The sequence below is a fragment of the Neurospora hispaniola genome (genome assembly GCF_033458365.1).
Source record: "Neurospora hispaniola strain FGSC 10403 chromosome Unknown B0T23scaffold_6, whole genome shotgun sequence".
NCBI lineage: Eukaryota > Fungi > Ascomycota > Sordariomycetes > Sordariales > Sordariaceae > Neurospora > Neurospora hispaniola.
This window is the reverse complement of record NW_026944411.1, coordinates 2612268-2635852: the sequence shown is the minus strand read 5'-3', so window position 1 is coordinate 2635852 and position 23585 is coordinate 2612268. Positions and strand designations below refer to the sequence as shown.

Below are 23585 nucleotides of genomic sequence, written 5' to 3'. Positions count from 1 at the left end.
CAGAACACCCACCGTTCGACCATCCTCAACGGCCAAGCGGCCTCACCTGCGACCTTTCATTATGCAGTGACCCATGCACTATATGTCATTCAGTCGAACCAGGGTATTTAGGCGAGAAGTCAGGGTCTCCAATGGCCGACATTGAGTCCAGACCGACCTCCCTTTGCCAATCGCTGTTTTCTTTTTCTCCCAAATTGCTAACTTTACGTCTTCTGTTTCTGCCCAAATAATCATCAGACGCTCTCGCCTCTTTTGTTGTCTCATGCAGAGGAAAAAAGTAGGATCCCTTGGCGATCAATAAACCCCTCTCTGACTGGACGGGATACCCTGGAAGCAAAGATCCGGCATAACTCACGATCCACGAATACCGAGCATGTTCGCCATGTCAATATCCCGATGTCGGTCGGACTGCGACGTCTATCGGACTCTCTTCAGCCATTCCCCTTGTGTACTTTCTGCGAAGCTCTCACACATCAGCTACGACCTGGCACAGCACAAGTCAATAGGTTACGTCGCAGCTCGTATCTTGCTCCTTTGCCCTTCGTTCGTGCTCCGATGGACAACAACCTTCCGACGCCATCTCTACCAACTAGCCCATCAACCTATACCCTCGTTTGTCGGCGATTATCTTTTTACGAAGGCTTCGCCATCCGATGTTGTATACCTACAAAACACGCCAGCAGCGGCGGCGGCGGGCAACTTTCCCTCGACGAAAACATCGGGGGTTGTCATCTCATGGCCCGTGCGTCAACACATCTAGTCATCGAGTTCCAGGACCGATATCTTGCAAACCAAACTGCCCCAGCCCACTTGAGTGACAGCACTGTTGAAAAAGGCTAAGAGCTTGTAATATCTGCAAGTCGAGCCTTCCTGCTGTTGTCAGGAGAAGAGCATCCATATGGGGGAAAAAAAAAAGTATTGGGTTCTCCTAACCAATATTGACCTTGACTTTGCCATCCAAGACGGAAGCCAGACATTGGAGCCGTTGGCCGGGCTTGGGATAGGGTATCACTCCTGGAGATGATTCCCCGAATGACGAACCACTTGTACCTGCCAGCTTACGGTACCGAATCGGAATGCAACCTATCTCTGGATGGCGGTGTCAAAGCTGCCAGGTACCAGGCAAATAGATGCATATCATACCAAAGCGATTGCTATTCCTGGCATACATTTACGCAGTAGTGTATAGCCGGCAATGGGTTGAACAGGTTGACAGGTTGGGGTGACATTGAGAAGTTACCGCTTTGGACTAGTTGATGATATTCTCAGCGCAAAGAGCATCAGCTTGGCCTCTCCTGGGGGTTTGGCATGGATATGCCCACAAGGAGGGCGGCCGTCCACAAGCCATTTGTCGTTCAGGTGGCTCAAGGCTCCAACAACTGAAGCAAGCCGGCCAGAGCTACTTAGCAACAACAACCGGTGTAGCGTTGCGCAAACCCTAGAGAGCATCACTCCCAAAGCACAAGCTGATACCCTCCCTAGTCGCTGATCTGGGGCTCCCTACGTCAACGGCTGCCAGTATTGCGTCACTACGGGATCATGAATCTCACGATCACTCTCTTCCCCGTACACTCGCTCGCTGCGGTGGTACTCGATTCAGGTTAATAAATGGTGTATCAACTCACTAACGTTAGTAAAGGTTGGGAAACCGGTGGCAATCCAATATGCTACAGCCTTCACTTTGCTGAAAAGCTGTGCTCAACCGGAGTAGGTTTGTTCAACGATACCCAGTTAGACTTCTTGCGTCTGGATGATACATATCCCCAAGTCTCAATGAAGCCCGGTATGACGGAGCACTGCAGCTGACTAGCGAATGCTGTGGCCGTCTTGGGCAATTTATCTCGGGGACTGAATGAAAGGTAAACTGAAGTGAGAGTAAGCTTGCGGCTGGAGCTGAGAATTGCGGTTGGACAGCCCTTAAACCACTTGAGAATAAGTCTCTCTTCGTCGATCCCAGGACCGTCAGCGTTTCCCAAAAACGGAAATATTAATGCTAAAAAACTCTGGTGACGAGTAAACATAACCTTCGGTGGAAGTCATTTGCTCTTGCTTGCGTTTGTGAGGCTGAAAGGAACAGCTGGATGTCGCGCAGAAACAACGATGCACAGGAGTTTGAGCCTCCTCCGAACGCGGTACCCGGCTCGAGGTAAGGCACGTGTAGGAAGGTAAATCACAATTCCAACCAAAAGAGGCGCGGAGCTCGCCGGGCTTTTTTTTGCCCCTGAACTTGTTACTCAACATAGTCCAGTTAACCTTCGCTTGTGGAAGTGGCTCAAACGGTCACAGAACTTTGACATGACTGAGCAAAAGTTTGACGGAGTGAACAGGTAGATAGATGTATAGCAAACGTCAAGAGCACCAAACAATAGCAACGACTTCTCCTTGGGGAACTCGACAGTCGATGCGATTTTCTTTTTGTCTGAACACCTAACCCCTCAACGTATTTACTCCTCGCTCTTTACCTTTAAATTAAAGACTCCTTCGACTCATTTTTTTCTGATATCACTCAACACCAATGCGACAAGATCCGCATCACCACCGCCCCCAACTTACATCATCGTCGGTGGTGAGGCGGGGGCCACCGGGGGCCTACGAATCAGAAACACAGAGATTGCGAACACAAGGGGAGATATTTAGAAAAAAAAAAAAAAAAAAAAAAAAAAAAAAAAAAAAAAAAAAACCGGTGACAACTTCGCGGTTTTGTCATATGCAGGGCGGAAAAAAAGACAGCCAGATAGCAAACCAAGATGGGCAGGCCGATGACTGACAGCCATGACAGGCAAAACACATCCACACACCCACAAGCACATACACTGGGGCAAGAGAAAAAAGAAGAAAAAAAAGGAAAAAAAAAAGCAAACATGACACCGCCAGATCGGTTACGGTCAAGCCTCCAACTTTACTGGTGGTTACTTTAGTGTACATATGACGTCCCGGGACTCCGTCCGATCTTTGGGTGATGCTAGCAACGCTAGCGATGCCTTCAATCCATAGATCTGTATACTATATATTTGCTTACCTAGCTAGCCTCAAGGGGTTCGTCGTGCGGCCGGTGGCACGGCATGTATGTGTCTACATACATAGCTCTACCTTTAGTGACTGACAGGAGAGTTGAGTTCCCTCCAGTTCACTTGCACCTATTCGTACCTTTTCAGTTCTGTGGCTTGCTGAGATGCAATTCAGATTGCCCAGCCACTAGCCGGACTTAACCCGAATGATAGACGCCGCCTCTGGCGCGAACTGGAGTGAACTGTAGAAGTGAACTGAAGCAAGCACACATGAGCAAGCTCGAGTTTTAGGCGCACGCAAACAGCCGATTGACGCTTTCGCCATGTAAACCGAGGGATCTGGCATTTGGGCTTCGGCGTGATAGAAACATGGTGGCGTAAGAGGCTTGTGATCTGTCGAGGTACTCGTTAGGGCTCAAAGTCCCTTCTTACCTCCCGGGTGTCGACCATGCATAGTCATAGGTCTGTGACAATGCTCGGATACGATCAACACGTCACCATCACCGTAAGGTCGACTTTAAGAAAACGCAATAAAGGAAAGAGAAAGATATGCAAGAAAATCCACGGAAATCACACCGAGAGAGAGGCATTATCATCACCATCATCATTTTCATCATCGGGGAGGCGGATTCAGAAGATGACTTGTGGCTTCAACGTTGTCCGGGGTGCGCGGGTATGGCAAGGACTCGAAATCACCTCTCTGATTCTCTGACCAAACTTGTCGTCGTTGTATCAGATAAATGCCCGATACAGCCAGTGATACACGACCTACTCGGAAGTGAATAAATGAATGGAAGAGGTGGGTCGACGAGTTCGAGTCTGTCATTTTGTGGTCGAGTGGCTGCCGTCCGTTTGCTAGACTCAGACTACCACGGAATAGCTTCTGAACGGGAATGGCGATTTACGATCGGCAATTGTGAGCGGAAGAGACGGACCAAGGGCCATCGCAAATCACATTTCTGCATTTGACTGCCCGCGGTGGACGGAGAAGCTGTGATGGGTCATTCGATAAACTCTCAATGTCGCAGATAATCCAGATCCGATGATGCTTCACGCCAAGTGCCCTGGTCGGACAATTGCTTGAGAAGTGAAGTGGAAGGGAAAGCTCTGGCCAAGAAACCTAGTGCCCTATGAGGTTTCTCATCCAGCTTAAAAGCATAGGGTGGAGCTGAAGACAGGTGGAGCACAGACCCCACCACCGCGCTAAGACTGTGAGAGACTCACCTGCGGGTGATGGCGACGCTAGTGTTTCCGATTTGGCCTGCGTGAGGTTGCCATGAGCTGATTGATGGATTGGGGGAAAAGTCCAAGGGGTGGGGCAATCCTTTGGCAACTGGCGGGGGTTGGAGTGGTGTTCCATTGACTCTTCCTCCCTTTCCATCTTTCGAAACACTTACCTCGCTACTTGTCCAGTTCATTACTGTACCTCAGCTGTTTCTCTCCATCTTCAATCAGACCGTCGGTGGTTTCTACGATCATGTCGTCGAAGTGATCAAAGTGCGCCTCTCCCGAGGAAACCGTTGGGTTGTGGCTTGAGCGGCGATGAACACCCACCCCCTCCCCTCCTCCTCCTCGGCTCCTCATCCCACGAGCAAGTCTGACGCCATGCGAGACACGCCAACAGGAGACCTGCTTAAACTACCTAACTACTTCTGCCTCTGCCGACTTCCGCACGTGTTCGCCCTAACCCTTTCACCTGGCGGCCTCGTGTGTAGCCGCCGCCGTTTTCTGTTTCGCCCGTAAAATTCCCACGACCGCGACGCCGCATGTCAGCTACAAAAATGCTGGCATTCCTCGTGTTGCGGCTCGCTGGTGTCGCACAGAAAACGGCGTGGATGTTCTCAGCGCATGTGGGAATCCTAAGTGGGAAACGGGAGACCAGGAGAAAGAAAAAGTGGCTGGCGCTCCTTGGTCTTCCTTGAGATCCCGATTAGCTATGTCTTGGTTCCGTCAGAATAATATCCAGATCGCAAGCGCTTTTGGATGGACTCGCGATGGATAGGCACATATTTAGCGGGAGTTGGATGGACATCATCAGCTCATACTCTTGTATGTACATACGTATATATGGATGTATGCACCAGAGTGATCGTCATCTCTGGCAGATCGAATGGGGTCAGATCCGATGTCATGGCACGAAACAAGGGCACTACCGGGTGGACGGGCGCGTCTCTTTGGGCCTCTTGTCTTTCTGATGCCAACATATCGGTCTTTCCAGGCCTCTGTTTCACATCTCCTTGTCACCATCGACGAGTGTTTGATGAGGGTCTGGCGGGACTCGCAAGACTGCGACCTATATCATGCAGGGTAATTAATATATACATAGTAAGGCTGGGTGGTATCGGCTGGCACCCCCCGGTCAACGAGGGCCGTGTCTTGCCATCGACCCGAAGGCATCCAGATGCCCGTGTCCCCTTCATTTCCTCATTCCCATTCCGGACTCTCGGAACTTCGCCTTGGGCTTGTTGCGCTGCTGCTTCAGTCCTTCACCCGTTCGTCTGTCTGTCTGGATCACAGCCTCTCGGGTTTCTCCCCTCTTCTACCATACCCCCCCGCTCCGTCAGCTCCGTTCCCCATCACTTCTTTGCCTTGACTCTCTGGCGGTTGCAGTCTAGTTGCTGCGATGTTGCAGAAAGCAGGTGTTCCAAACAGAAATCCGTCAGTTCGGACGTGTTGTGCTCGAGCCACATCTCCAACACCACCTCACCTCATACGGTCACTTGCTTCTGCTTCTGCTTCTTGCCTTGCCTTGCGTCGCAAGTCTTGTTCTCTGAGCCAATCGGCTTCTTCCACACTCTTTTGGGTCTTCTGCTGATACCACTCTCTTCTTCTTTTGCTTCCTAACGCACGGTCTGGTTGCCTGTTCTTCGTCTTTCTTGGGCTGTAAGCTGCAAGCTCTTTGCCTCCACCGACACGCATCTGACAGCCAAGCAGACAGACTGGTTGCCCTTCTGCATTCAACAGACATCGAAATCAGCCCGTAGCTTCTGTCCTGTGTCCCGCTGCTCATTCCTGGAACCTGGATTTCAACAAGAGAACCTGGTACATTTGGCGTACCTAATAAAATCCAAGCTATCATCACGACTGTTCGGAGGACTCACCCTTCCCATATTTTCGGCCCTCCTTTCCTCGGCGCCCTCGACACGCTGACCTACTTACCTGCAAGGCTGTGCCTGATCGACGACTTCAGACGTCACCTCCTTTACACCAAGTAACGGCGTACCTACGGAGTCCCTGCGTCTCCCCGTCCGTCCCACAAAGCTGAAACACCATTGGTCTTCTGGGGGCACACAGCATCTGGTCGTACTCTACCATCATCAACTCACCTCAGATTTCCAAGGTGCCCACTTTGTTCACTTCCCTTCTCTTCCGAGCCGGCTCCTTGCCGGTCGTTTGGCTTCCGTTGCTGCAGATTCTCGGCCGTACGCGAACCCCAGCAGCTCAACTTGGATCTTCATCATCTACGCATCCACACATCATCGTCATCCACTCATCCATCCCCTTCGTCTACTCGACTAGAAGCTTTGCTTCGCCACGCATCTGCAGCGGCCGGGACAGCAATACCATCCTGGCAAATTTCGGGTGATCCTGGCAGGTACAGAATCTTTTCCGACTCTACTATCATTCATTCTTCTCCATATGGGAGCATTGGATAGTTCACGACTTTGAAAGCTCTTGAGGTGTCGCCAAGACGTCCATGCACAAGCTGTAAGTGGTCTTCAAATTCTCCCCTCCCCCTTGGCTCGGATGTCTAGCACTCCCTTTCTTGCCTTGGGCAGTGCAGCAACATTCTTGTACAGTGGTTGGATCTTATGGCAGAAAACAACAAACAATCTATAGAGAAGCTGGCCCCACAACATAGACATACTGGTCTTGTCTCTGCTTATCCCATGTTCCTTGGTGTACAGACATTGACTGACTCTTCTCCATGTTTAGATCCTCTACGCATTTGAACTCGCTCGGCCAGGATCTATCCTCCTCAAAGTAACTTCAGATTTCCAGCCCAGTAGCAGCGCTATTTGTCAGGCTCATCCCGCGCGTCACGGAACAATTTCTTGGTTTTCTGTCCGGCAATTTCAGAAACCAAACCCTCGTTCGTTTGTTGCGGATACTTACACCCAGAAACCGGTTCCACAACCTTGCCTTTAGAGTTATACTTCGACCCGTTTGGAACATCCCAGCTATATCAGAGTCAGGGAGCTGGTATTGTGTGACCTCCCGGGGGGCAGGAGAATTTCGGTTACGAAGGGCCGTCCTACGTTCGCCCTTCAGCTCTTTGAAACCCTTTTTTTGTCCCGGGGAATAGCGAGGCTCTGGTGTGTGATTGCCTTTTGGGTTTATACACCGCCGAGTGGGTAGTTTTGGTCACCTGGAAAAGAGCTTGGTACTTCTCGATCGAATGCGAAATCAATTGTGGTGGCTTCACATAAATGAAATCTCAAAATGGGAGAGACATGGACCGACAGCCACAGCTAGGATCTGCCAGGAGGGCGAGAGAACAGGCTGGGCTAAGGGAGGGTCCTTCAATTCGGAGGGTAGAGGCAGAGGACAATGAGCCTCAGATAGCCCAGCCCATCAGGGCGCGAACAGCAGGAGCTGGGATGCAACAGCAACAACAACAATCGCGAACTCGACGGCGACCACCACCGGCAGGACTTCAGACAAGGGAAGGCGGGATCGGAATAGCCATCTCTAGACCAATTCCGGTGGTTCCACAATGGCCATTGGCATCACAAACCGCAGTTCCTCTCACTGGGCAGGGGCAAGATCCATATCGACCTCCAGTTGGAAAGTCACAACCACCAGTGCGGCCACCGCGACCGAGTAGAGTGCCTTCGATTTTGGACAGCTCTAGAGTGCAGGACCCCACGCCAGTCTCAGGCTTTCAGTATAGGGGACCACAGCAAGGTGGCATGGACCAGCAGCAAGAGATCCTGTCCACCGTCCCCGAGACGACCCCTTCCCTTTCCCGGTCATCCACGCTTTCGTCGTTGGGGACCATTCCCGACTTCCCGCTGCCCGGCCAAATGCCTGCACCACCTCCACCTCCACGACGAAGCGTCATTCTCGGACCACCGCCCTCATCCAGACGCGGAGCGTCATCCTTCTACTCAAATGCCTCCTTGGTGTCGCCCATCCCCGAAGAAAGCCCAGGAACACAATCGAGATCTCACACGTCCTTTGCGTCCAGCGCGGCAATACCCGACAACTGGGGCACCGTTTCCCCGGGACTCAGCCCACAGTATCCCTCTACTGACCACGAGGAGCACGTCATGGGAATCCACAACGACAATGGAAATGCACCCCCGGGATACGAGGAGGATGCCGAGGACAGTCGCCTGGTCAGGAACGCGAGTGTGGGGAAGAGGGCGAAGCCTACGTTGGTGGCGGCGACAAGTCCACGCGTTGGGAAAGGAGCAGGGGGATGGGCCGGCGAGAATCCAGGGACTGATTCCGGTCCGGCGACTCCTGGTACGCCCTTCCGGGACCCCTTCGCAACGGGGACGGGTTATATCGAGAACTCCAGCTCGTCGAGTACAAAGACTCCGCAGATCAAGACACCTATCGGCTCGGCTATCACGACAGATGCGATCTTGGATGCGTATAATAGTGCCAGCTCGTATGATCCAACGTCGTCGTCGAATGAGAGGATGCCTGGAGGACGGACGTACAGTCGGTTTTCGGCCATTAGGAGACCTCCGAACCTCGACATGGATGCTGTCCGCAAAGCTCAGGCCAGGGGAAGTTTGACGAGTCTTTCGGAGCTGATACGGCGAGCAACTCGGCTGGAACAGAGTCTGGAGAACGGCAAAAGACCCGCGAGTAGGATCGAGGACCAGCTGTATGACGAGTTTGGGCACGAGAAGGACATGTCTGGTAAGATCACCTTCAACTAACTTGTCTGACTCCAAAGGGACCAATGCTAATAATCTCTGCAATAGCAGAAAACGAAAAACACCAATCCGGCTTCTCCGACATGCTCGCCGCCTTCCCACCTCCCGCCCAGCCGCGAATCCCACCCCGCCGCTTCCGTGACTCCCTCCGAGACCAAATCCAATCCTGGCCTCTAGCTCTCACCCGCTCGCCCCACAACCACCGCGGCGACGGCAGCGACCAACCCCCTACCGATCCCAGCAATGGCGCCCAACGTGCCAACAAGAGACCCGGGCGACGCATCTGCCGCCTGCCCGTCTGGGGCTTCATTCTTCTCCTCTCAGCCATTGTCCTCCTCACCGTTGCCGCCGTCGTCATCCCTCTCGAATTTCTTGTCCTGCAAAAACACAAGGGAAACGGGTCCGCCCAGCAACAGCTGCAACAATGCCAGCAACAAGTGACGTGCGAAAACGGTGGGACCAACATCGTCTCTCAGGGCTTCTGCTCCTGTATCTGCCGGAACGGATTTACAGGTTTCAATTGCAACGCCACCGCCACGTCGGGGTGCAGCGCTATGACTTGGCCCGGACTTGACGGGAACGGGGCCACGGTAGGGGCGGCCATCCCGCGCTTGGTAGCCGATGCGTATCGAAATTTCTCGATCCCTCTTAGCGGGTCAGAAATAGTGGCCAAGTTCAACGGGGAGGGTTTGTCCTGCGACGCGGAGAATGCCCTGGTGACGTTCGATAGCAGAGCGCTGAGGCAAGGGGATGCGAGGAGTCAGGTGGTCAGTTTGGATACGACTAATGATACCAATGGAAACGGAAATGGGGGCGCTGATGTGAATGCGGCTAATGTTATTGTGGATGGAGTGGAAATTACGACCATTTCGATTTTGGTCGGGCAGTTGACGACGATCACGCTGCAGGCGCCGTTGCCGGCTACGTCGGTGCCGGCGGCTTCGACAAGTGCTGCTGGGGGAGGGAGTGATGGAAGTGGAAGTGGTGGGAGTGGAGGAGGATCGGGGAGCGGTGGTACCGACGGTTCTGGTAATGGTGATGGAGGAGATGGCGGCGGCAACGCTGGCGGAAATGGATCTGGTGATACCGCTACGGCTACTGCAGGAAGCGGCTCAGGCTCGGGATCTGGTTCAGGATCTGGTAGCGGAAGTGGTTCAGGCTCCGGTGATGGCTCCAGCTTCACCACTATAACTACAACGGGCACGACCTCCGCCAGCTCCACACGAACCATTGCGACCACAATGACCATGGCCTCCCAGGCTCCCGGCGCCAACTTCGCCGTTACCGAAGAAATCCTCGACTTTGCTAGGGTCGCAGTCCTCTACATTCTGCAGGAGGAAGACCTCAACAGGGCCGAGGAAGCGCAGACGGCCATCCAAAAGGTGTTCTCCCAAGTCAGCGCGGCGATCATCAACGCTGGAAACAAACCTGTCAGTCTGGATACGGCGAAAAATGTTACCGTGGGGAATGGGAACTCGGTGGATTTTGTAGGGTTCAGAGTTGATGTTGGCAATGGGTTGGTGGGGGGTGAATCGCATCCTACGAGGCTACGACGGGCAGAGGGGGTGTTGGGGTGGAACTTTTTGCAATGAGGCATGTTGTTCGATCCTGTTGAAGGCAACGATTGAATATTGGGTAACGCAGTCACCGAACGAACGAACGAACCCGTGACGAGAAAGACTGGGAATTTTTGCACATTCACACGCGCATTCGAGCCACATCTACTTTCTCTGACTCGAGCTCACAGGAGCAAAGAACGTTTGAATATCTGGTTCTTACGAAGCAAAAAAACTGTTATTCTTTTTCATCTCCCCGTCTTTGGTCACGCATATTAATTCCCTCGCTTTTTACCATGTATTAGACATATCTTTACACATCTTTTTTTTTTTTCTTTGCTTTGGTTTATGTATTATGGATGGATGGATGGATCGCATGGTATGGCATGGTCACTGGCGCGAGCGGGACCGGGAATAGGGACACTTCTTGATTTATATATACACCGACACCGACACACTACGAATGGAATGGCCTTTCCTCTTTTTCGTATGCCCTTTTTTTGTTCTTTTTGGCAGTTTCTGTTTGGATTTCGCCATGGTGGTGTATAATGAGGGGGATGGTTTAGATAAAGTCAACTGCGGTTGTAGGAGTACTAGACGACAAAAGCTGATAGCGTTCAAACGACAAAAAGTTGGTTTCGTCCAATCTGTCCAATCATCTTGCGAATACCGTCCGAATTGGGAAGGCTTGATGCTGTAGCTGCGGAGGTGATGGAGTCTTTTTGCTGCAGCTTGGGTTGGTGGAGCCCCATACGTACATACGTACCACTGCAGCTTGAGGTTCACAGCAGCATATCGAGACGTGATGATTACAGACTTGTGATATTTATGGTTGCGTCTCACTGTCGTGGCGATCATACGAACATGAATCGAAAACCAAAGCACAAAGCAAAATAAAGCGGTTGGGGCTTACTGAACCTGCGAAACATGCAGCAACCTTCTACAAGCGTGGCTATGCCCTGACGATCACCTGACGCTTACGTATGCTTTCATTTCACTTGTGCTTCATTCAACGTTCCCTACATGACAAATTACATGAGACCACGTTCGCCTGTCGAGAATATGGCCAAAGGTTTCATCATTTCTGTCATGGGCGAGGACAGACCGCTGGGGATTGCTTGGATGGCCCCATTTAAAGCCTACGACTGTGACGCGTAATTGGCTCCGCTCCTTTGTTCCGGTTGGCCCGGGCGCCGGCTTGATCGATTGGCTATTATTACACTAACAGGCCGCTGAGGCGAAACATGAGGCGGAAGTGTTTTGGGGGGGGGGGGCTTTCCATTCCATTCACTGGCCTTCATTCTCCCAACGAACCAAACCATAGTGTGGTTCTGGATTGAAAGCTAACAGAAACTGTCTTATTTCGTTTCATCTCTCTTTCCAACAAGCCGCCATCTTCTTTTTTCCACTCATTTTCGTCTTTCAACTACCCTTACTGTCCAGTCTGCCGAGGACTCGTAATCAATTGTACGTCATTGTACGTGTTAGTGCCCAGCTAGCAGCACTTACACTGCCCATTTCCCCCTTATCTGGGACTTACACTACACACCTCGTTTTTCGAACTTCTTCCATTCAACCAACAAACAACAACCGATCTTTCAGCCACAGTCACCGACAACACCATGATACCCAAACAACTCACCACCGTCGCCGCATTCTCGGCCACCCTCCTCTCCGCTAGCGGCGGCGTGTCCGCCTTCCTCATTCCTCCCGAGCTCTCCGACACCGACATCGCCTTTGCACAAGAAGTCGCTTCCGAAATCAACAACCCTCCCGCTGCCACCGGCCTCGACCCCATTACCGCCGCCGCCTCTCAACACCAACTGATCGAGCTCGCCTGCCCCGGCTGCCCCGTCCTCATCAAGGACCGTCACCACAACAAGCACCACCCCAAGGTCTTGACCGATAAGCCGAACCACTTGGAGCTGGACTTCAAGATTGATCACAGCGCTGGCACCGCGGGAGGGGACAGGTTACTGGTCAACGGGTTCGAGCTATTTCCCAATGCTGATCCGTTGAGGGCAGAGTTATGGGCTGGACAGATTTTGGAGGGGGGTGGTGCTCCGAAGCCTTTGCGCGACGACAAGGAGTGGGTTGAGAAGATGGAGGAGGAGGACGACGACGACCAAAGTGACCACGATGATTCCAATGACCACGAGAAGCAACAACAACAACAAGAACAACAACAACAACAACAACAGGACGACGATCATAAGAAGCAGCACAAGAACAGGAAACACAAGAACCGCAAGCACAGAAACCGCAAACCCAAAACCCTCCCGCAAAACCTTGGGTTCGGCCTTCGCACCTCTTTGCCTCAAGTTTCTACCGACCCCGCTGAGCAGGCTACTGCCGCCGCTAACCAAGAAGTCATCGATCTGAACTTGCAAATCGTCGAGGTCGGCAACGCCTTTGTTTCGGGAATTCCGAGCGTGGAAATCAAGCTTCTGAGGGATTCGGTGACGCAGAAGTTGATGATTGGGAACATTGAGACTGCTGCCTCGAACGAGGACAGCGGCGTTCCGGTGCCTTTTATGGGCGTTATTCCCGACCCAACGAAGCAGGAGCAGGAGTGTGATAACTTCTTGTGTCGTCTTTTGGAAGGGTTCAGGGAGAAGGTGAAGGAGGGTAAGGAGGCTTGGGGGAAGAAGATGGGAGGTTGCCATGGCGACGACGATATGGAGCATGGTATGATGATGCCCGCTAAGGAGGAGGAGGGCAGTGAGCGGGAGATGCCAGTGGTGGAGATTGATGTGGAACGGATCGACATCACTGAGGGTCAAGACGGTACTTGGGAGATTGTTGCTTCCCCCGTTCAGGAGGACGTCGAGCAAGAACAGAAGATCAAGAACCTACTTGATGAGGTGCCCCAGCAAGAGTCCGAGGAGCATGGTCACCACCATGGCGGCATGCACCGCTATGAGCACAGCTGGGGCCAGTTGCTCAAGAGCATCACTACCCATGTTCTGTTGCCGGTGCTGGTTGGTATTGTTGCTGGTGTGTCTGTTAGCTTGTACGTTTTTATTTCCGCTTTCCCCCCTGTCTCTGTTCGAACGATCGCTAACATTACGAAACAGCATCGGCATGGCCGTCGGAACCCTCATCGTCGCTCTCTACCGCTTTTTCTACCGTCGTGGTGGCTGCAACGGTCAAAAGTGCCGTCGCCGCGGTGGTGCTGGTTGCAAGCGTGCTCAGCGCCACGGCAAAGACGAAGCTGAGGCCCCTGTTGAAGAGAAGGCTGGTTTGTTGACTGCGCAGGAGCCTGAGGCTGAGGTTGAGGCGCCCCCGGCTTATGAGGATGCCAAGGTGGCCGAGGAGGGGGAGGTTAAGAAGTGAAGATTGACTCGACTTGAGTGTTCTGCATGCCGTTTTGAAACAACAGGATGGGAGGAAGTCAGGAAGGAAATCAGGAAGAGAGAAAGGGTGATACAATATGTGATACCATACGATTTGTGGAAGCGGAAGGATGAGATGGATGGTCAAGCTACACCAGATTGTCACGCACATAAAGCAAATAACTGACTAGGTACGCCCCTTGGGGCAAATACCATTTCCATTTGCTGTACACAGTAATACCAGACATATGTCTGACCACTGCTAGCTCGCTTGGGTTGATGGGTGATACTATTGTCATGATGTTATTGTGATGCTAGTAAGGTAAAATCTTTTTTTCGCTAGGCCTGCCTTTCTGCCCTCGCCCGGGCGGCGGAAAAAAAAAAGTTTCAATGTGGTTGCCCGTAATCCAATTCTTTGCTTTGTCCGCTCCTTGTTCTTCCCAATGATAAATTGAAACCCCATATTCTGTTCGTCGCTCATGGCCAAATCGGTTGGTCGGTTGGCGACCGGCCGGTTGAGTCGTTACCTAATTACACGCCAACTTCTCCAGTCGACGAAGCGATGCAGGTTTCTGTCCCCTTACACCATCCCCTGCCCCCTCTCAGTTCTAGCCCTTCTCCACCTTCCCGCCCACGCCGCAAGACCCTGAAGGGGAACTTTGATCATGACTTCGTATGCATCCTTCCAACCAAGTTCCGGCTCTTCTTCCTCTTCTGGTTTTTCGGTAGAGGTGGTGGTTATGGACTGTTGCTCTTGGCAGAGGTAGTTGAGCCTGTTGATGTCGAGCCCGGTTTCGAGCTCGGGGAGGAGGTTGAAGTTGATCGTGGCTGTGCGGGGACCGAGGAGGTTGGGGTTGTTGTTGTTGTTGATATTGTTGGAGGGGGTTGAGTTGTTGGTGAGGAAGTTGGTTGCGCTGGCAGATGATGGAGACACTGGCGGCAGTGTAGTAGTACTTCTGGTTGTGGTAGGTTGAGCCGTAGCGGGAAGTGGAAGGCCGATGGCGTGTTGCCCTTGATGATCGGGTGCGGAGGAGGCGTAGCTCGATAGGGTGCTGAAGCTGCCAGCCCCTGGAGAAGACATCTTGGGCGTTTCTTGAGCAGTTCTGTACTTATGGATATGGAATATACTACCAAGTATTTGATAGTGTTGTTGATGTCAAGTAAAGCGAATGAGGACAGGCCAGGTTTGACGGATCGATGTTGGGTTCGTGATTACCTAGCGAGCGGGAAGCAGAAGATGGAAAGTGCACTTTTTTTCGAGCCTGAAGTGGTTTCCTTAGTTTTCAAGTGGTTTGAAAAAGCACTTTGATACACACGAGCGGGTTACCTCTAGGTAGGGGTATGAAGCCCGGGCCTGCCTTACCATGTTTTGAAGCTGCATTCAGGTGCTTCACTGCACAATCAGGAGGAGTGGCTAATCACCGCACAGAAGCAAGGCTTTACTTTCAACTCAGCAAACGAATATAAAGACTGGAGTTATACACCACCGACATTCCCAAGTAACACACAGCCTGGTGAATCTCACATCTATGGACCATCAGGGTGTTTGTAGTCCGTCTTCAAGATGACCCCCACGGTCCCTTAGCAACCATCCATCACTTACACGACCCCTGGTGCCAAGCATTGGTGGGGCGGCACTCAGGAACTGCACCCAGCGGCCCCGGCCGTTCGGATGGAAACGCCCCACACCCACCACCAGCGGCAGCGGGGCATCGCCCAGAACTGGACTTTGATCGGAGCAAAACAGCAGCTCCACCGAGAACTTGCTTTCCTGTGTCCGGCAAATGACGAAGTTTGTCCGCATCTTTCCCCAGCTCCATTTCCGTCACATGCCGCTCTTTGTGGTTGCTTGTTGTTGTTGTTGTTGTTATTAGCAGCAGCCTCCGATCCGTTCTCTCAGCCACCACCACACAACTACCTACAGTACCTATCTACCTCTTCGGCCGATCAATCAACCGACCGACGAAACGAGCAAACGGACAATGGCGGCCAGCGGGAGCATATTCCAGTGCCTCCTGCGCACGTCGCAACAGAGCTTGGGAAAGAGGATAATCCTCCAAAGACAAACAGCGACAGCCCAAGCAGCAGCTGCGACGCGATTCACGTCAACTCGACTCGGCAAAAACGCTGCCTCTACTCCCCGCCGCCAATTCACCACCTCGTCCACACGCCGACAGACTCAACAACCCGGCGATGATCCCAACTTTACTTCCATCCTCGATAACCCTCCCGAGCTTGTGCGGACCGGCAGGAGACATGGCAAGGGTTTGATTATCCTGGGTATGTCCTGATTGAGTCCCAACCATCTACAGTCTCAGCATGCGCTACAGCCGTAACACTGACTAACGCATTTACCTCCTCCTCCTCTTCACAGCCATCATCCCCATCACCGCCCTCTTCCTCGGAACCTGGCAAGTCTACCGACTAAAATGGAAGACGGACCTAATCGCCAAATGCGAAGACCGCATCATCCGGGACCCTCTCCCCCTTCCCCCCCGCGTGGACCCGGCCGCCATCGCCGACTTCGACTACCGCCGCGTCTACGCCGAGGGCGTCTACCGACACGACCAAGAGATGCTGATCGGCCCGCGCATGCGCGACGGCGAACAAGGCTACATGGTTGTTACGCCCCTGGAGAGGGGAGATGATCCGAGCTCCAAGGTGCTGGTCAACAGGGGGTGGGTGAGCAAGAAGTTTGCAGACCAGAGGAGCAGGCCGGATTCCGTCAAGCAGGGCGAAAAGGTCCGTGTGGAGGGCATGCTGAGAGAGCCGTGGAAGAAGAACATGTTTACGCCGGACAATAGGCCGGATATTGGCGAGTTCTACTTCCCGGATGTGAAGCAGATGGCCGAGTTGACGGGCAGTCAGCCGGTGTGGATTGAGCAGACTATTGGTGGGTATCTCTGTTTTCTTCCCTGCCAGTTATGGACGTGGCTGGCCGGGCCTGCGTCCTATAATGATATAATGGCTATTCTAGCTAGGTATGGGGCTAACGTATGTTTGTGCGCAGTTCCCGATATTATCACCGTCTACGACTACGAGGCTCGTGGTATCCCTATCGGTAGAGTCGCCGAGGTCAACCTTCGCAACAACCATGCGCAGTACATCTTTACATGGTATGTTCCTAACCAATGCTTCACTTCCCCTCATTTCTTGACGTACCCCTGCGGTATTGCATATCAGTGCCCGACTAACTGGTACTCAGGTACGGTCTCGCTGCTGCCACCTCCATCATGTTCTGGCTCGTGGTTAAGAAGCCCGCGAACCAGATTACCAAGCGCGTTCGCATGAACAAGAGCTGGTAAACATGAGTTTGTGAGTGGGCAGTGATAGCTTTGCTTTGTCACACATCAATGGTGACAAACACTCTCACGTCACCTCTTCGTCTTCGCCGCCAACCCCAGCACGGCTAGAAGAGGCAGCCTTTCGGCGCTTCTTGACCGGAACAGGCGGCGTCATCCTCAGTTCCTGGAGGAGCTCTCTAGGAAGGTATCGTTGCGCCAAGGCAAACGGCGTGGTTTGGGCGTTGGTTTGACGTTGTCTATAAAAGAAAAATTGTAAGTCAGTCCGTCGTGTACAATAGCTCAAAAAAAGTGTACAAAGAACACTACACAGGATATAAACAATCGGATACCCAGGGATCAAAACAAAAGCACCAAACATACCTCTTCATCAATGTAAGCATATCACTCATATCGATAGTCTTGCGATGTGCGTGCTTTGCGTACGCCGACAAGTCATCTCCCAACTGCTCAAAGAACCAGTCCGAAGCTTGCATGATTGCCTTGAGCGCTTCAGGCGAGATGTTCCCCTTCGCGCCGCTCGTCTTGGCGAATGTTTGCGCCAACCGCTTGACCATGGCCGGAGGCAATGATGTGTACTCGATACCGTGTTTGGATATCTTTTTGGTGGCTTTGATCTTGGAGAAGCCCCCTCGTTCACCATCCTCTTCCCGAAACAATCCGAGTTTCTCCCGCGCCGCCGAAGCTGAAAGTGACACCCTCGCCGCTGTTGGTGTGTAGCCTGATAATCTCGTCATCTCCTCATCCGAGCCTGCCTGGACCTGGTCGTCTTGGTTGTTATCCAGATCCATACCCATACCGTTGTCGTTATCGTAATCGTCGTATGCTGGTCCAACATCATTTCCATCATCGTCATTGTTGTCGTAACTGTCGCTCCTCTGGTCCATCAACTCCGCGAAACCTCCACCTTGGCCGCTTGTTGCCGCCGCTTCAGCAGCTTGACCCATCTCAAACTGCCTCGTAGGCGAAGCAATCATAAACGTGCTCTCGTCCATCCCCACCGGCACCTCAATGTGGAAATCACTATCCCTCCCTCCAGCTCCAAGCAGCAGCCCCATCCCCCCTTCCCCACCGATCGTCTCCCGTCTCCTCGTCTCGTCCGAGTCCAGCCTGCTGAACTCATCCGGTATCCTATCCTCGGCATTTCCAAAGTCGTCCTCATCAATTGCAGCAGGCGGAAAGAACCCCGAATCGATCCCATCACTCTGTTGTTGTTGTTGTTGTAGTTGCGGGAAATCACTCAACCGCCCCATCGAATCCCTCATCCTCTGCTGGTCCTTCTCCGGATCCACCCGTCTCGGCAACTCGATACTCTGCACCGTAAAGTTCTCCGTCAGATCTTCAAGCCCTGCACTCCGATGTGGTTGCGGCAGTTCATCATCATCTTCCCAATCATCGCCCTCCCCATCCCCCGCCCCTAACCCCAAGCTGAGTCTCGGCCTCTTAGGCAACTCCTCCTCCTCTTCATCCTCATCTCCATACCTACTCCGCGTGGATATGTCAAAGGTCAACTCCTCTGACGTGTCCCCCTCCTCTTGCTCTTGTCTTCCCCCAGCAGCAGCAGATCCAGAAAGCGCCGAAGCAGGACTCGAACTACTACTCGGTATCCTCTCACTCTTGGGCGCCAAAACTTTGCCTAACTGCAGCAGGAAGTTGCGCGGGGTCTCGCGGGCTTCGCGCAACGAGCGCCGGCGCGCATGGTGAGGCGTGAGGATGGCGGCGCGTCGGGAGTCGATGGCGCGGTAGGCGGCGCGGACATGGGGGGTCGCGTTGGGGTTGGGGGTGTTATGTGCGGAAAGGAGGAGGCCGCGGGGGGTGCGGGCGCCGGGGGTGTATGCGCGGGCGTTGGGGCCGGGGGTGTAGGCTCGTGGGAGAGCTGGTACGACGGAGAGGCCGGGAGTGGTTCGGACGGGGATTTGGGAGGAGGAGGAGGGTTTTGAGGGGGTTCGGGCTGGTCGTGATGGTGATGGTGGTGGGTTGTTGGGGTCGGCCATTTTGATGGGAGGAAGGCCGGGCCTGGCCTCGTCTGGCGGAGAGGATTGCGACGGATGGGATGCGATGAGGTGGGCGTCGGTGTTAGAGATGGATGGTGGTGGTGATGATGGTGTTTGGAATGCGCTGCAGCAGTGTCGCAAGCTGTCCCGCCTGGGAATTGTTGCGATGTGTGGCGCAGGCTTCTAGCATTACAGATTTGTGAAGCTTCAGTTGGCCCGATGTGTTGTGAACCTCGATGACGACGAAGTTCGGGGAGCAGCAGACGCGACGACGCGTTTGGGCTTGCCAATTGATTGTAACGGGTGCACTTTCGCAAATGGAACCCGACAACGGGGGGTGTTGATTGCATCGGCCCCGCTTTTCTTCGAGTTCCTTGTGAATGCCGGGCCTGCCCCCCCGGCCGCCGTTCGCCTACCCCATAATTCCGCAGTGGGGCGGGTGCGCCCGACGGTCAACGCCCGGACCACAAAGGTCCCGTCGCCAGGGACTTGCCCCCTTGGATCATTACCTTGATCTCCATTCTCCACGAGTGAGCGTCCTGCTGATCTTGCGGTCGTTGTGTTTCCGAGGTTGCAAAAAGTCTCGCTTGTTTTGCTCAACTTGGCTTGGGCCATCCGTACTCACGGCAAAGCGGAGTGATGTGGTGTACGGAGTCAATGTCGGCTTCGCTTAGTTTTGGAAACACTCTATCTACGTCACAATGCTTTGGACACTGCGGATAGGTTACTGTGCACAAGGCTCCCGTCCCGTTGTAACGTCCACAGGGCTCGCCCCGACGATACAAGTACACCGCCAAAAGACGGAGGTTCCGTCCGATAAGGGGGATATCGCAGCCGCTGTCAATAGTGATGGCGATAACCATGTGGGAGCTTCGGTGTTTTCGTGCTCAGGCAATATCAGACAGTTCTATAACTTTTCCCACCTCCCGCCAGCCATTGCCTGAACTGGACTTGGCTAAAAGCAAGTCAGGGGCACCCCATACACTACAACGATGCCTGGCGCCTTTTTCATGGCTTGGCTTTCTTCCTCTTGGCGGTTGCTCTGGCTGGAGATATGTTACAGATTGTGCTTCAAGAGCCAAATCTCAGACGTAGCCATCCGTCGGCTGATTCTAGTGTCGCTGGACGTCTGTCAGTGGCCATTAGACTTTGGCGTGACAGCAAGCAGCACCATTTACTCCACTTGGGTCGAGTTGAAACCATTGTGTCGGCAATGATATCACCAACAGATCGAGCTTCTCCTGTCTCTTGATCCTTAGTTTCGAAACGGGTGAGTTCGGTCACCGGATGCTGATTTCCCCTATCCTCCGAAGGCCAAGACTTTGCAACAAACAAAGCCCCTGATATGGATATCTGGTTAGCGCCTTGCTTCAAGTGTCCCAAAGCATTTAGTACTCTGTTGCTTGCTGCTTCGAGCAAAGAGATCTGGTCTTGTCTTTGATTACCACGATGATTGAAGCATTTGACGCCGAGGTGTGAGGAGACTTTGACCAACTCCCCAATCGAATGCCATGCCGCCGACAGGAAAAGAATGATGGGATCTGAAAGGCTAAATAGCGGTCCACTTGATTTGAATCGCCAGACGGGAGAAACGGGCTACCCTGTGGTTCAGTGCGACTTCCCCCGCCACGCCGCCACTTGTTGCAGTGACTGGAGGTGGGAAAGGGACAGTGCGCATTCCCCTTTGGTCTGTCTGGGCAAGCACGCAGTCCGTCTCTTGAGATCGATATTATCTTGAGCCGTGCTTTTGAGCGCACATTGTTGTTAGGTAGTGATTGGTGGTCTGTCTGTCTTTTGTCACTGTCAGATGAATTGACCCAACCATCTACTGCTACTTGACCATCATCACTTCTTCGTTACCGCAGTACACTGCCAAGTACTCGGGCTGCCAGACTGCAATAAGTAACGAACCAAAGAGTAGGACCAGTGGTGAGATGGCACAGCAGCGACTCCAGCGTCACAAAGAAGCTACTTCCCAGACCGTGATACAATAAAGTAACAGCCGTAAACCCTGCCCGACTCCCGTCCCCAAGCACTGACCAGTGACGGGGCTACATCGGCATGAATGGTGGCAGCCAGCGACCAGCCAGCGGCCACCAACCAGGGCACTGGGCTTTAACGGGCGCCCAGTCCAGGCGCGCCCCAGGGCAAATTCCCAGCCTACTCCCTGTCTCCGCCGCCCGCTTCCCGCCTCTTGAACGAGGAGGACCACTTTGGCAAGACCAGTGCACCATACAGGGAAGTCCACAAGTGCACCACACCTGTGCTGCCAGCCTCAACCGATTGCACCGACCGACCCAACCCTTTTTTTTTCTGTATCCCAACGACTTTCTGCCACTCCGATCCGTCACTGCTGCTTTCACATCGACTACAACAACATACCAAACCTCTAATCACGAGTCCCTAATACCAATCCCACCCCCAAACCATCTTTCTCAGCCATTCCCACAATGGCTGCTATCGGAGGCGTGCAGTCGATCAAGGTTCGTAGACCTCGCCAGTCCTCTCTCCGCTGACCTCCACCACCGCTCCGTATCGACACCGACACGGCCACCGCAATCGCTACCGTCCTCGTCGCGAATCCATCAAGAACCGCACAATGCTCACAAGAGAGATACTAACACTCGATTTTTTGCTTCTAGTGCGTCGTCACTGGTGACGGTGCTGTAGGAAAGGTAAACTCACTCCCACCGCTTCCCCTCTCAGAGTCACCGTGTCCCGCACCCCGCAAGGACTAACCCTTGATTGCCAGACATGTCTTCTCATCTCATACACAACAAATGCCTTCCCCGGCGAATACATTCCCACAGTGTGCGTTCAACCCATTCGACACTCTTATCTGCGATAACTAGGCCACCACTACCCCGGAAACTGACACGCGCGCTGCGATAGTTTCGATAATTACTCGGCGAGTGTTATGGTCGATGGCAAGCCCGTGAGCTTGGGTCTCTGGGATACTGCTGGACAGGAGGATTACGACAGACTGCGCCCGCTTTCGTACCCCCAGACCGACGTCTTCCTCATCTGCTTTTCGCTCGTCAGCCCTCCGTCGTTCGACAACGTCAAGTCCAAGGTGAGTAACTCTGCAATGAGGGGGGGGAGGGGACGCCACGCATATGGACCTACATGCTGACTTTTCCGGCAGTGGCACCCCGAGATCCAGCATCACGCCCCCGGTATCCCCATCATTTTGGTGGGCACCAAGCTCGATTTGCGCGAGGACCCCGATACCATTCAGAGCCTGAGCCAGAAACGCATGGCTCCGATAACGTTCGAGATGGGTGTCAACTGCGCCAAGGAGATCGGCGCGAGGAAGTACCTCGAGTGCTCTGCCCTTACCCAAAGGAATCTCAAGTCTGTTTTCGACGAGGCCATCAGGTAAGTCCACTGCCCACCCGACCCCTCTCAATCAGATAAGAAAACGAAACGCAATATGCTGACCCACACGAAACAACAGAGCTGTGCTCTACCGCGTCGATACGACCCAAGAAAAGAAGAAGTCCAAGTGCACTATCCTCTAATTAATTCACCACAACCAACCAAACCACACCAGACATACTACCACCATCACAACACCATTACACCAACGCTCATGAGGCCATTTACCGAGGGCGCAGCGCACGCCTTGACATCAGCACAAAACAACAGGGTGTTCCATGGGGATAATTGTGAGGGGACACCATCTATACCCGGCGGACATAATTAGATGTTGATGAGATTTTCTTTTCCTGGTTGTTCCGATCGTCTCGAAATAAACTCGCAAGCTGGTTTTCGTCTCTTTTTTTTTCTGTCTTTTCATTCTCATCTTTTTGGATCTATCCCTCTACTACTACTACCCCGAAGAGAAAGCAGAAGTGGACCGCTACGATCTCATCTATCTAGTGCCGACCGATGATGCTGGTGTGAAGTGCATCCATTCATCCTCCAAAGTAACGGATAGGGCGGCGGGCGTATAACATGCGACGACACTCTTTTTGCAGGCAGGTGATTATGGGGGGAACTGATGCAAGGAAAGGTCACAATCGGCGGGTATGGACGAGAAAAGGGAAGAAATGAGGGATGTGCCGTCGATCCCATGGTACAATTTCACTCGCTTGAGTAGAAGAGAATATACAAGGAGAGTCTAGGAGAGTGGGGGTGGATAGGAGGATCGTTTAGTGGAGGAAGGGAGGGTTAGACAGGACGAGAAGAGGAAAGAGTAGGACCGGGGCAAGGGGAATGTAGTCGTAGGTCGGTAGGCTAGATCGAGGGAGTGCCATGCAAACTAGTTCAGATCAAGCCGTGGTCCACTGCTTTTATGCGCTTTCTCTACGGACACAGATGAGTTCCGGTTCACCATAGCAGTTATCTACCGGGTCATTCTTGTACCATGTTTTGTGTCATCCAAGCTCTTCCATTACCGTTCCGTAAGTCGTCGATGTGAATACAACCTGAAAACGAAGGGCCGACATTTCATCCCGTGATCAAAAACCTCCATAATCCTTCTCTTACATAAG

General features: G+C 53.0%; 10 protein-coding genes across 10 annotated transcripts; 7 read left to right on the top strand and 3 right to left on the bottom strand.

Annotated features, from left to right (window-relative positions):
- Positions 1 to 1563: 1563 nt before the first annotated feature.
- Positions 1564 to 2246, bottom strand: B0T23DRAFT_200004 (uncharacterized protein). Its single transcript, XM_062833365.1, has one exon. It carries the CDS (start codon positions 2019 to 2021, stop codon positions 1677 to 1679), a length of 345 nt encoding a protein of 114 aa, XP_062691082.1. The 5' UTR covers positions 2022 to 2246; the 3' UTR covers positions 1564 to 1676.
- Positions 2247 to 4871: 2625 nt separating this feature from the next.
- B0T23DRAFT_199987 (uncharacterized protein) lies at positions 4872 to 6337 on the top strand. The gene is made up of 2 exons (XM_062833364.1): positions 4872 to 5891; positions 5943 to 6337. Exon 1 carries the CDS (start codon positions 4992 to 4994, stop codon positions 5850 to 5852), a length of 861 nt encoding a protein of 286 aa, XP_062691081.1. The 5' UTR covers positions 4872 to 4991; the 3' UTR covers positions 5853 to 5891; positions 5943 to 6337.
- Positions 6338 to 7311: 974 nt separating this feature from the next.
- B0T23DRAFT_199963 (uncharacterized protein) lies at positions 7312 to 10708 on the top strand. The gene is made up of 2 exons (XM_062833363.1): positions 7312 to 8885; positions 8951 to 10708. Exons 1-2 carry the CDS (start codon positions 7439 to 7441, stop codon positions 10492 to 10494), a joined length of 2991 nt encoding a protein of 996 aa, XP_062691080.1. The 5' UTR covers positions 7312 to 7438; the 3' UTR covers positions 10495 to 10708.
- On the top strand, positions 10455 to 11297 carry B0T23DRAFT_385301 (uncharacterized protein). The gene has a single exon (XM_062837530.1). It carries the CDS (start codon positions 10922 to 10924, stop codon positions 11156 to 11158), a length of 237 nt encoding a protein of 78 aa, XP_062691079.1. The 5' UTR covers positions 10455 to 10921; the 3' UTR covers positions 11159 to 11297.
- A 465-nt stretch (positions 11298 to 11762) lies between these two features.
- B0T23DRAFT_422106 (uncharacterized protein) lies at positions 11763 to 14058 on the top strand. Its single transcript, XM_062839790.1, has 2 exons — positions 11763 to 13471; positions 13536 to 14058. Exons 1-2 carry the CDS (start codon positions 12081 to 12083, stop codon positions 13792 to 13794), a joined length of 1650 nt encoding a protein of 549 aa, XP_062691078.1. The 5' UTR covers positions 11763 to 12080; the 3' UTR covers positions 13795 to 14058.
- Positions 14059 to 14373: 315 nt separating this feature from the next.
- On the bottom strand, positions 14374 to 15289 carry B0T23DRAFT_455397 (uncharacterized protein; the record flags this gene model as incomplete). Its single annotated transcript, XM_062841231.1, has 2 exons — positions 15121 to 15289; positions 14374 to 15068 (listed from the first exon to the last, which is right to left on the bottom strand). The coding sequence occupies exon 2, from the start codon at positions 14872 to 14874 to the stop codon at positions 14374 to 14376; it is 501 nt and encodes a 166-aa protein (XP_062691077.1). The 5' UTR covers positions 14875 to 15068; positions 15121 to 15289.
- Positions 15290 to 15309: 20 nt separating this feature from the next.
- Positions 15310 to 17481, top strand: B0T23DRAFT_385295 (SURF1 family-domain-containing protein). Its single transcript, XM_062837529.1, has 4 exons — positions 15310 to 16073; positions 16168 to 16686; positions 16804 to 16909; positions 16999 to 17481. Exons 1-4 carry the CDS (start codon positions 15776 to 15778, stop codon positions 17096 to 17098), a joined length of 1023 nt encoding a protein of 340 aa, XP_062691076.1. The 5' UTR covers positions 15310 to 15775; the 3' UTR covers positions 17099 to 17481.
- On the bottom strand, positions 17250 to 19193 carry B0T23DRAFT_199930 (centromere kinetochore component CENP-T-domain-containing protein). Its single transcript, XM_062833362.1, has one exon. It carries the CDS (start codon positions 19087 to 19089, stop codon positions 17401 to 17403), a length of 1689 nt encoding a protein of 562 aa, XP_062691075.1. The 5' UTR covers positions 19090 to 19193; the 3' UTR covers positions 17250 to 17400.
- Positions 19194 to 20054: 861 nt separating this feature from the next.
- B0T23DRAFT_385292 (uncharacterized protein) lies at positions 20055 to 20850 on the top strand. The gene has a single exon (XM_062837528.1). It carries the CDS (start codon positions 20082 to 20084, stop codon positions 20304 to 20306), a length of 225 nt encoding a protein of 74 aa, XP_062691074.1. The 5' UTR covers positions 20055 to 20081; the 3' UTR covers positions 20307 to 20850.
- A 581-nt stretch (positions 20851 to 21431) lies between these two features.
- On the top strand, positions 21432 to 22785 carry B0T23DRAFT_199883 (small GTPase RAC). The gene is made up of 6 exons (XM_062833361.1): positions 21432 to 21572; positions 21732 to 21764; positions 21842 to 21900; positions 21982 to 22162; positions 22235 to 22467; positions 22547 to 22785. The coding sequence occupies exons 1-6, from the start codon at positions 21540 to 21542 to the stop codon at positions 22608 to 22610; spliced, it is 603 nt and encodes a 200-aa protein (XP_062691073.1). The 5' UTR covers positions 21432 to 21539; the 3' UTR covers positions 22611 to 22785.
- Positions 22786 to 23585: the final 800 nt, after the last annotated feature.

What these genes read in the sequence shown, in the direction of transcription:
- B0T23DRAFT_199987 (XM_062833364.1), top strand. Translation starts at nt 4,992, where the DNA reads ATGGACTCGCGATGGATAGGCACATATTTAGCGGGAGTTGGATGGACA.
- B0T23DRAFT_385301 (XM_062837530.1), top strand. Translation starts at nt 10,922, where the DNA reads ATGGAATGGCCTTTCCTCTTTTTCGTATGCCCTTTTTTTGTTCTTTTT.
- B0T23DRAFT_385292 (XM_062837528.1), top strand. Translation starts at nt 20,082, where the DNA reads ATGCCTGGCGCCTTTTTCATGGCTTGGCTTTCTTCCTCTTGGCGGTTG.
- B0T23DRAFT_199883 (XM_062833361.1), top strand. Translation starts at nt 21,540, where the DNA reads ATGGCTGCTATCGGAGGCGTGCAGTCGATCAAG. An exon ending in TCGACAACGTCAAGTCCAAG is followed by an intron (nt 22,163 to 22,234) that starts GTGAGTAACTCT and finishes CTTTTCCGGCAG; the next exon opens with TGGCACCCCGAGATCCAGCA. An exon ending in GTTTTCGACGAGGCCATCAG is followed by an intron (nt 22,468 to 22,546) that starts GTAAGTCCACTG and finishes ACGAAACAACAG; the next exon opens with AGCTGTGCTCTACCGCGTCG.
- B0T23DRAFT_199963 (XM_062833363.1), top strand. Translation starts at nt 7,439, where the DNA reads ATGAAATCTCAAAATGGGAGAGACATGGACCGACAGCCACAGCTAGGA. An exon ending in GCACGAGAAGGACATGTCTG is followed by an intron (nt 8,886 to 8,950) that starts GTAAGATCACCT and finishes TCTCTGCAATAG; the next exon opens with CAGAAAACGAAAAACACCAA.
- B0T23DRAFT_200004 (XM_062833365.1), bottom strand. Translation starts at nt 2,021, where the DNA reads ATGTTTACTCGTCACCAGAGTTTTTTAGCATTAATATTTCCGTTTTTG.
- B0T23DRAFT_422106 (XM_062839790.1), top strand. Translation starts at nt 12,081, where the DNA reads ATGATACCCAAACAACTCACCACCGTCGCCGCATTCTCGGCCACCCTC. An exon ending in GCTGGTGTGTCTGTTAGCTT is followed by an intron (nt 13,472 to 13,535) that starts GTACGTTTTTAT and finishes ATTACGAAACAG; the next exon opens with CATCGGCATGGCCGTCGGAA.
- B0T23DRAFT_199930 (XM_062833362.1), bottom strand. Translation starts at nt 19,089, where the DNA reads ATGGCCGACCCCAACAACCCACCACCATCACCATCACGACCAGCCCGA.
- B0T23DRAFT_385295 (XM_062837529.1), top strand. Translation starts at nt 15,776, where the DNA reads ATGGCGGCCAGCGGGAGCATATTCCAGTGCCTCCTGCGCACGTCGCAA. An exon ending in CAAGGGTTTGATTATCCTGG is followed by an intron (nt 16,074 to 16,167) that starts GTATGTCCTGAT and finishes TCCTCTTCACAG; the next exon opens with CCATCATCCCCATCACCGCC. An exon ending in GCGCAGTACATCTTTACATG is followed by an intron (nt 16,910 to 16,998) that starts GTATGTTCCTAA and finishes ACTGGTACTCAG; the next exon opens with GTACGGTCTCGCTGCTGCCA.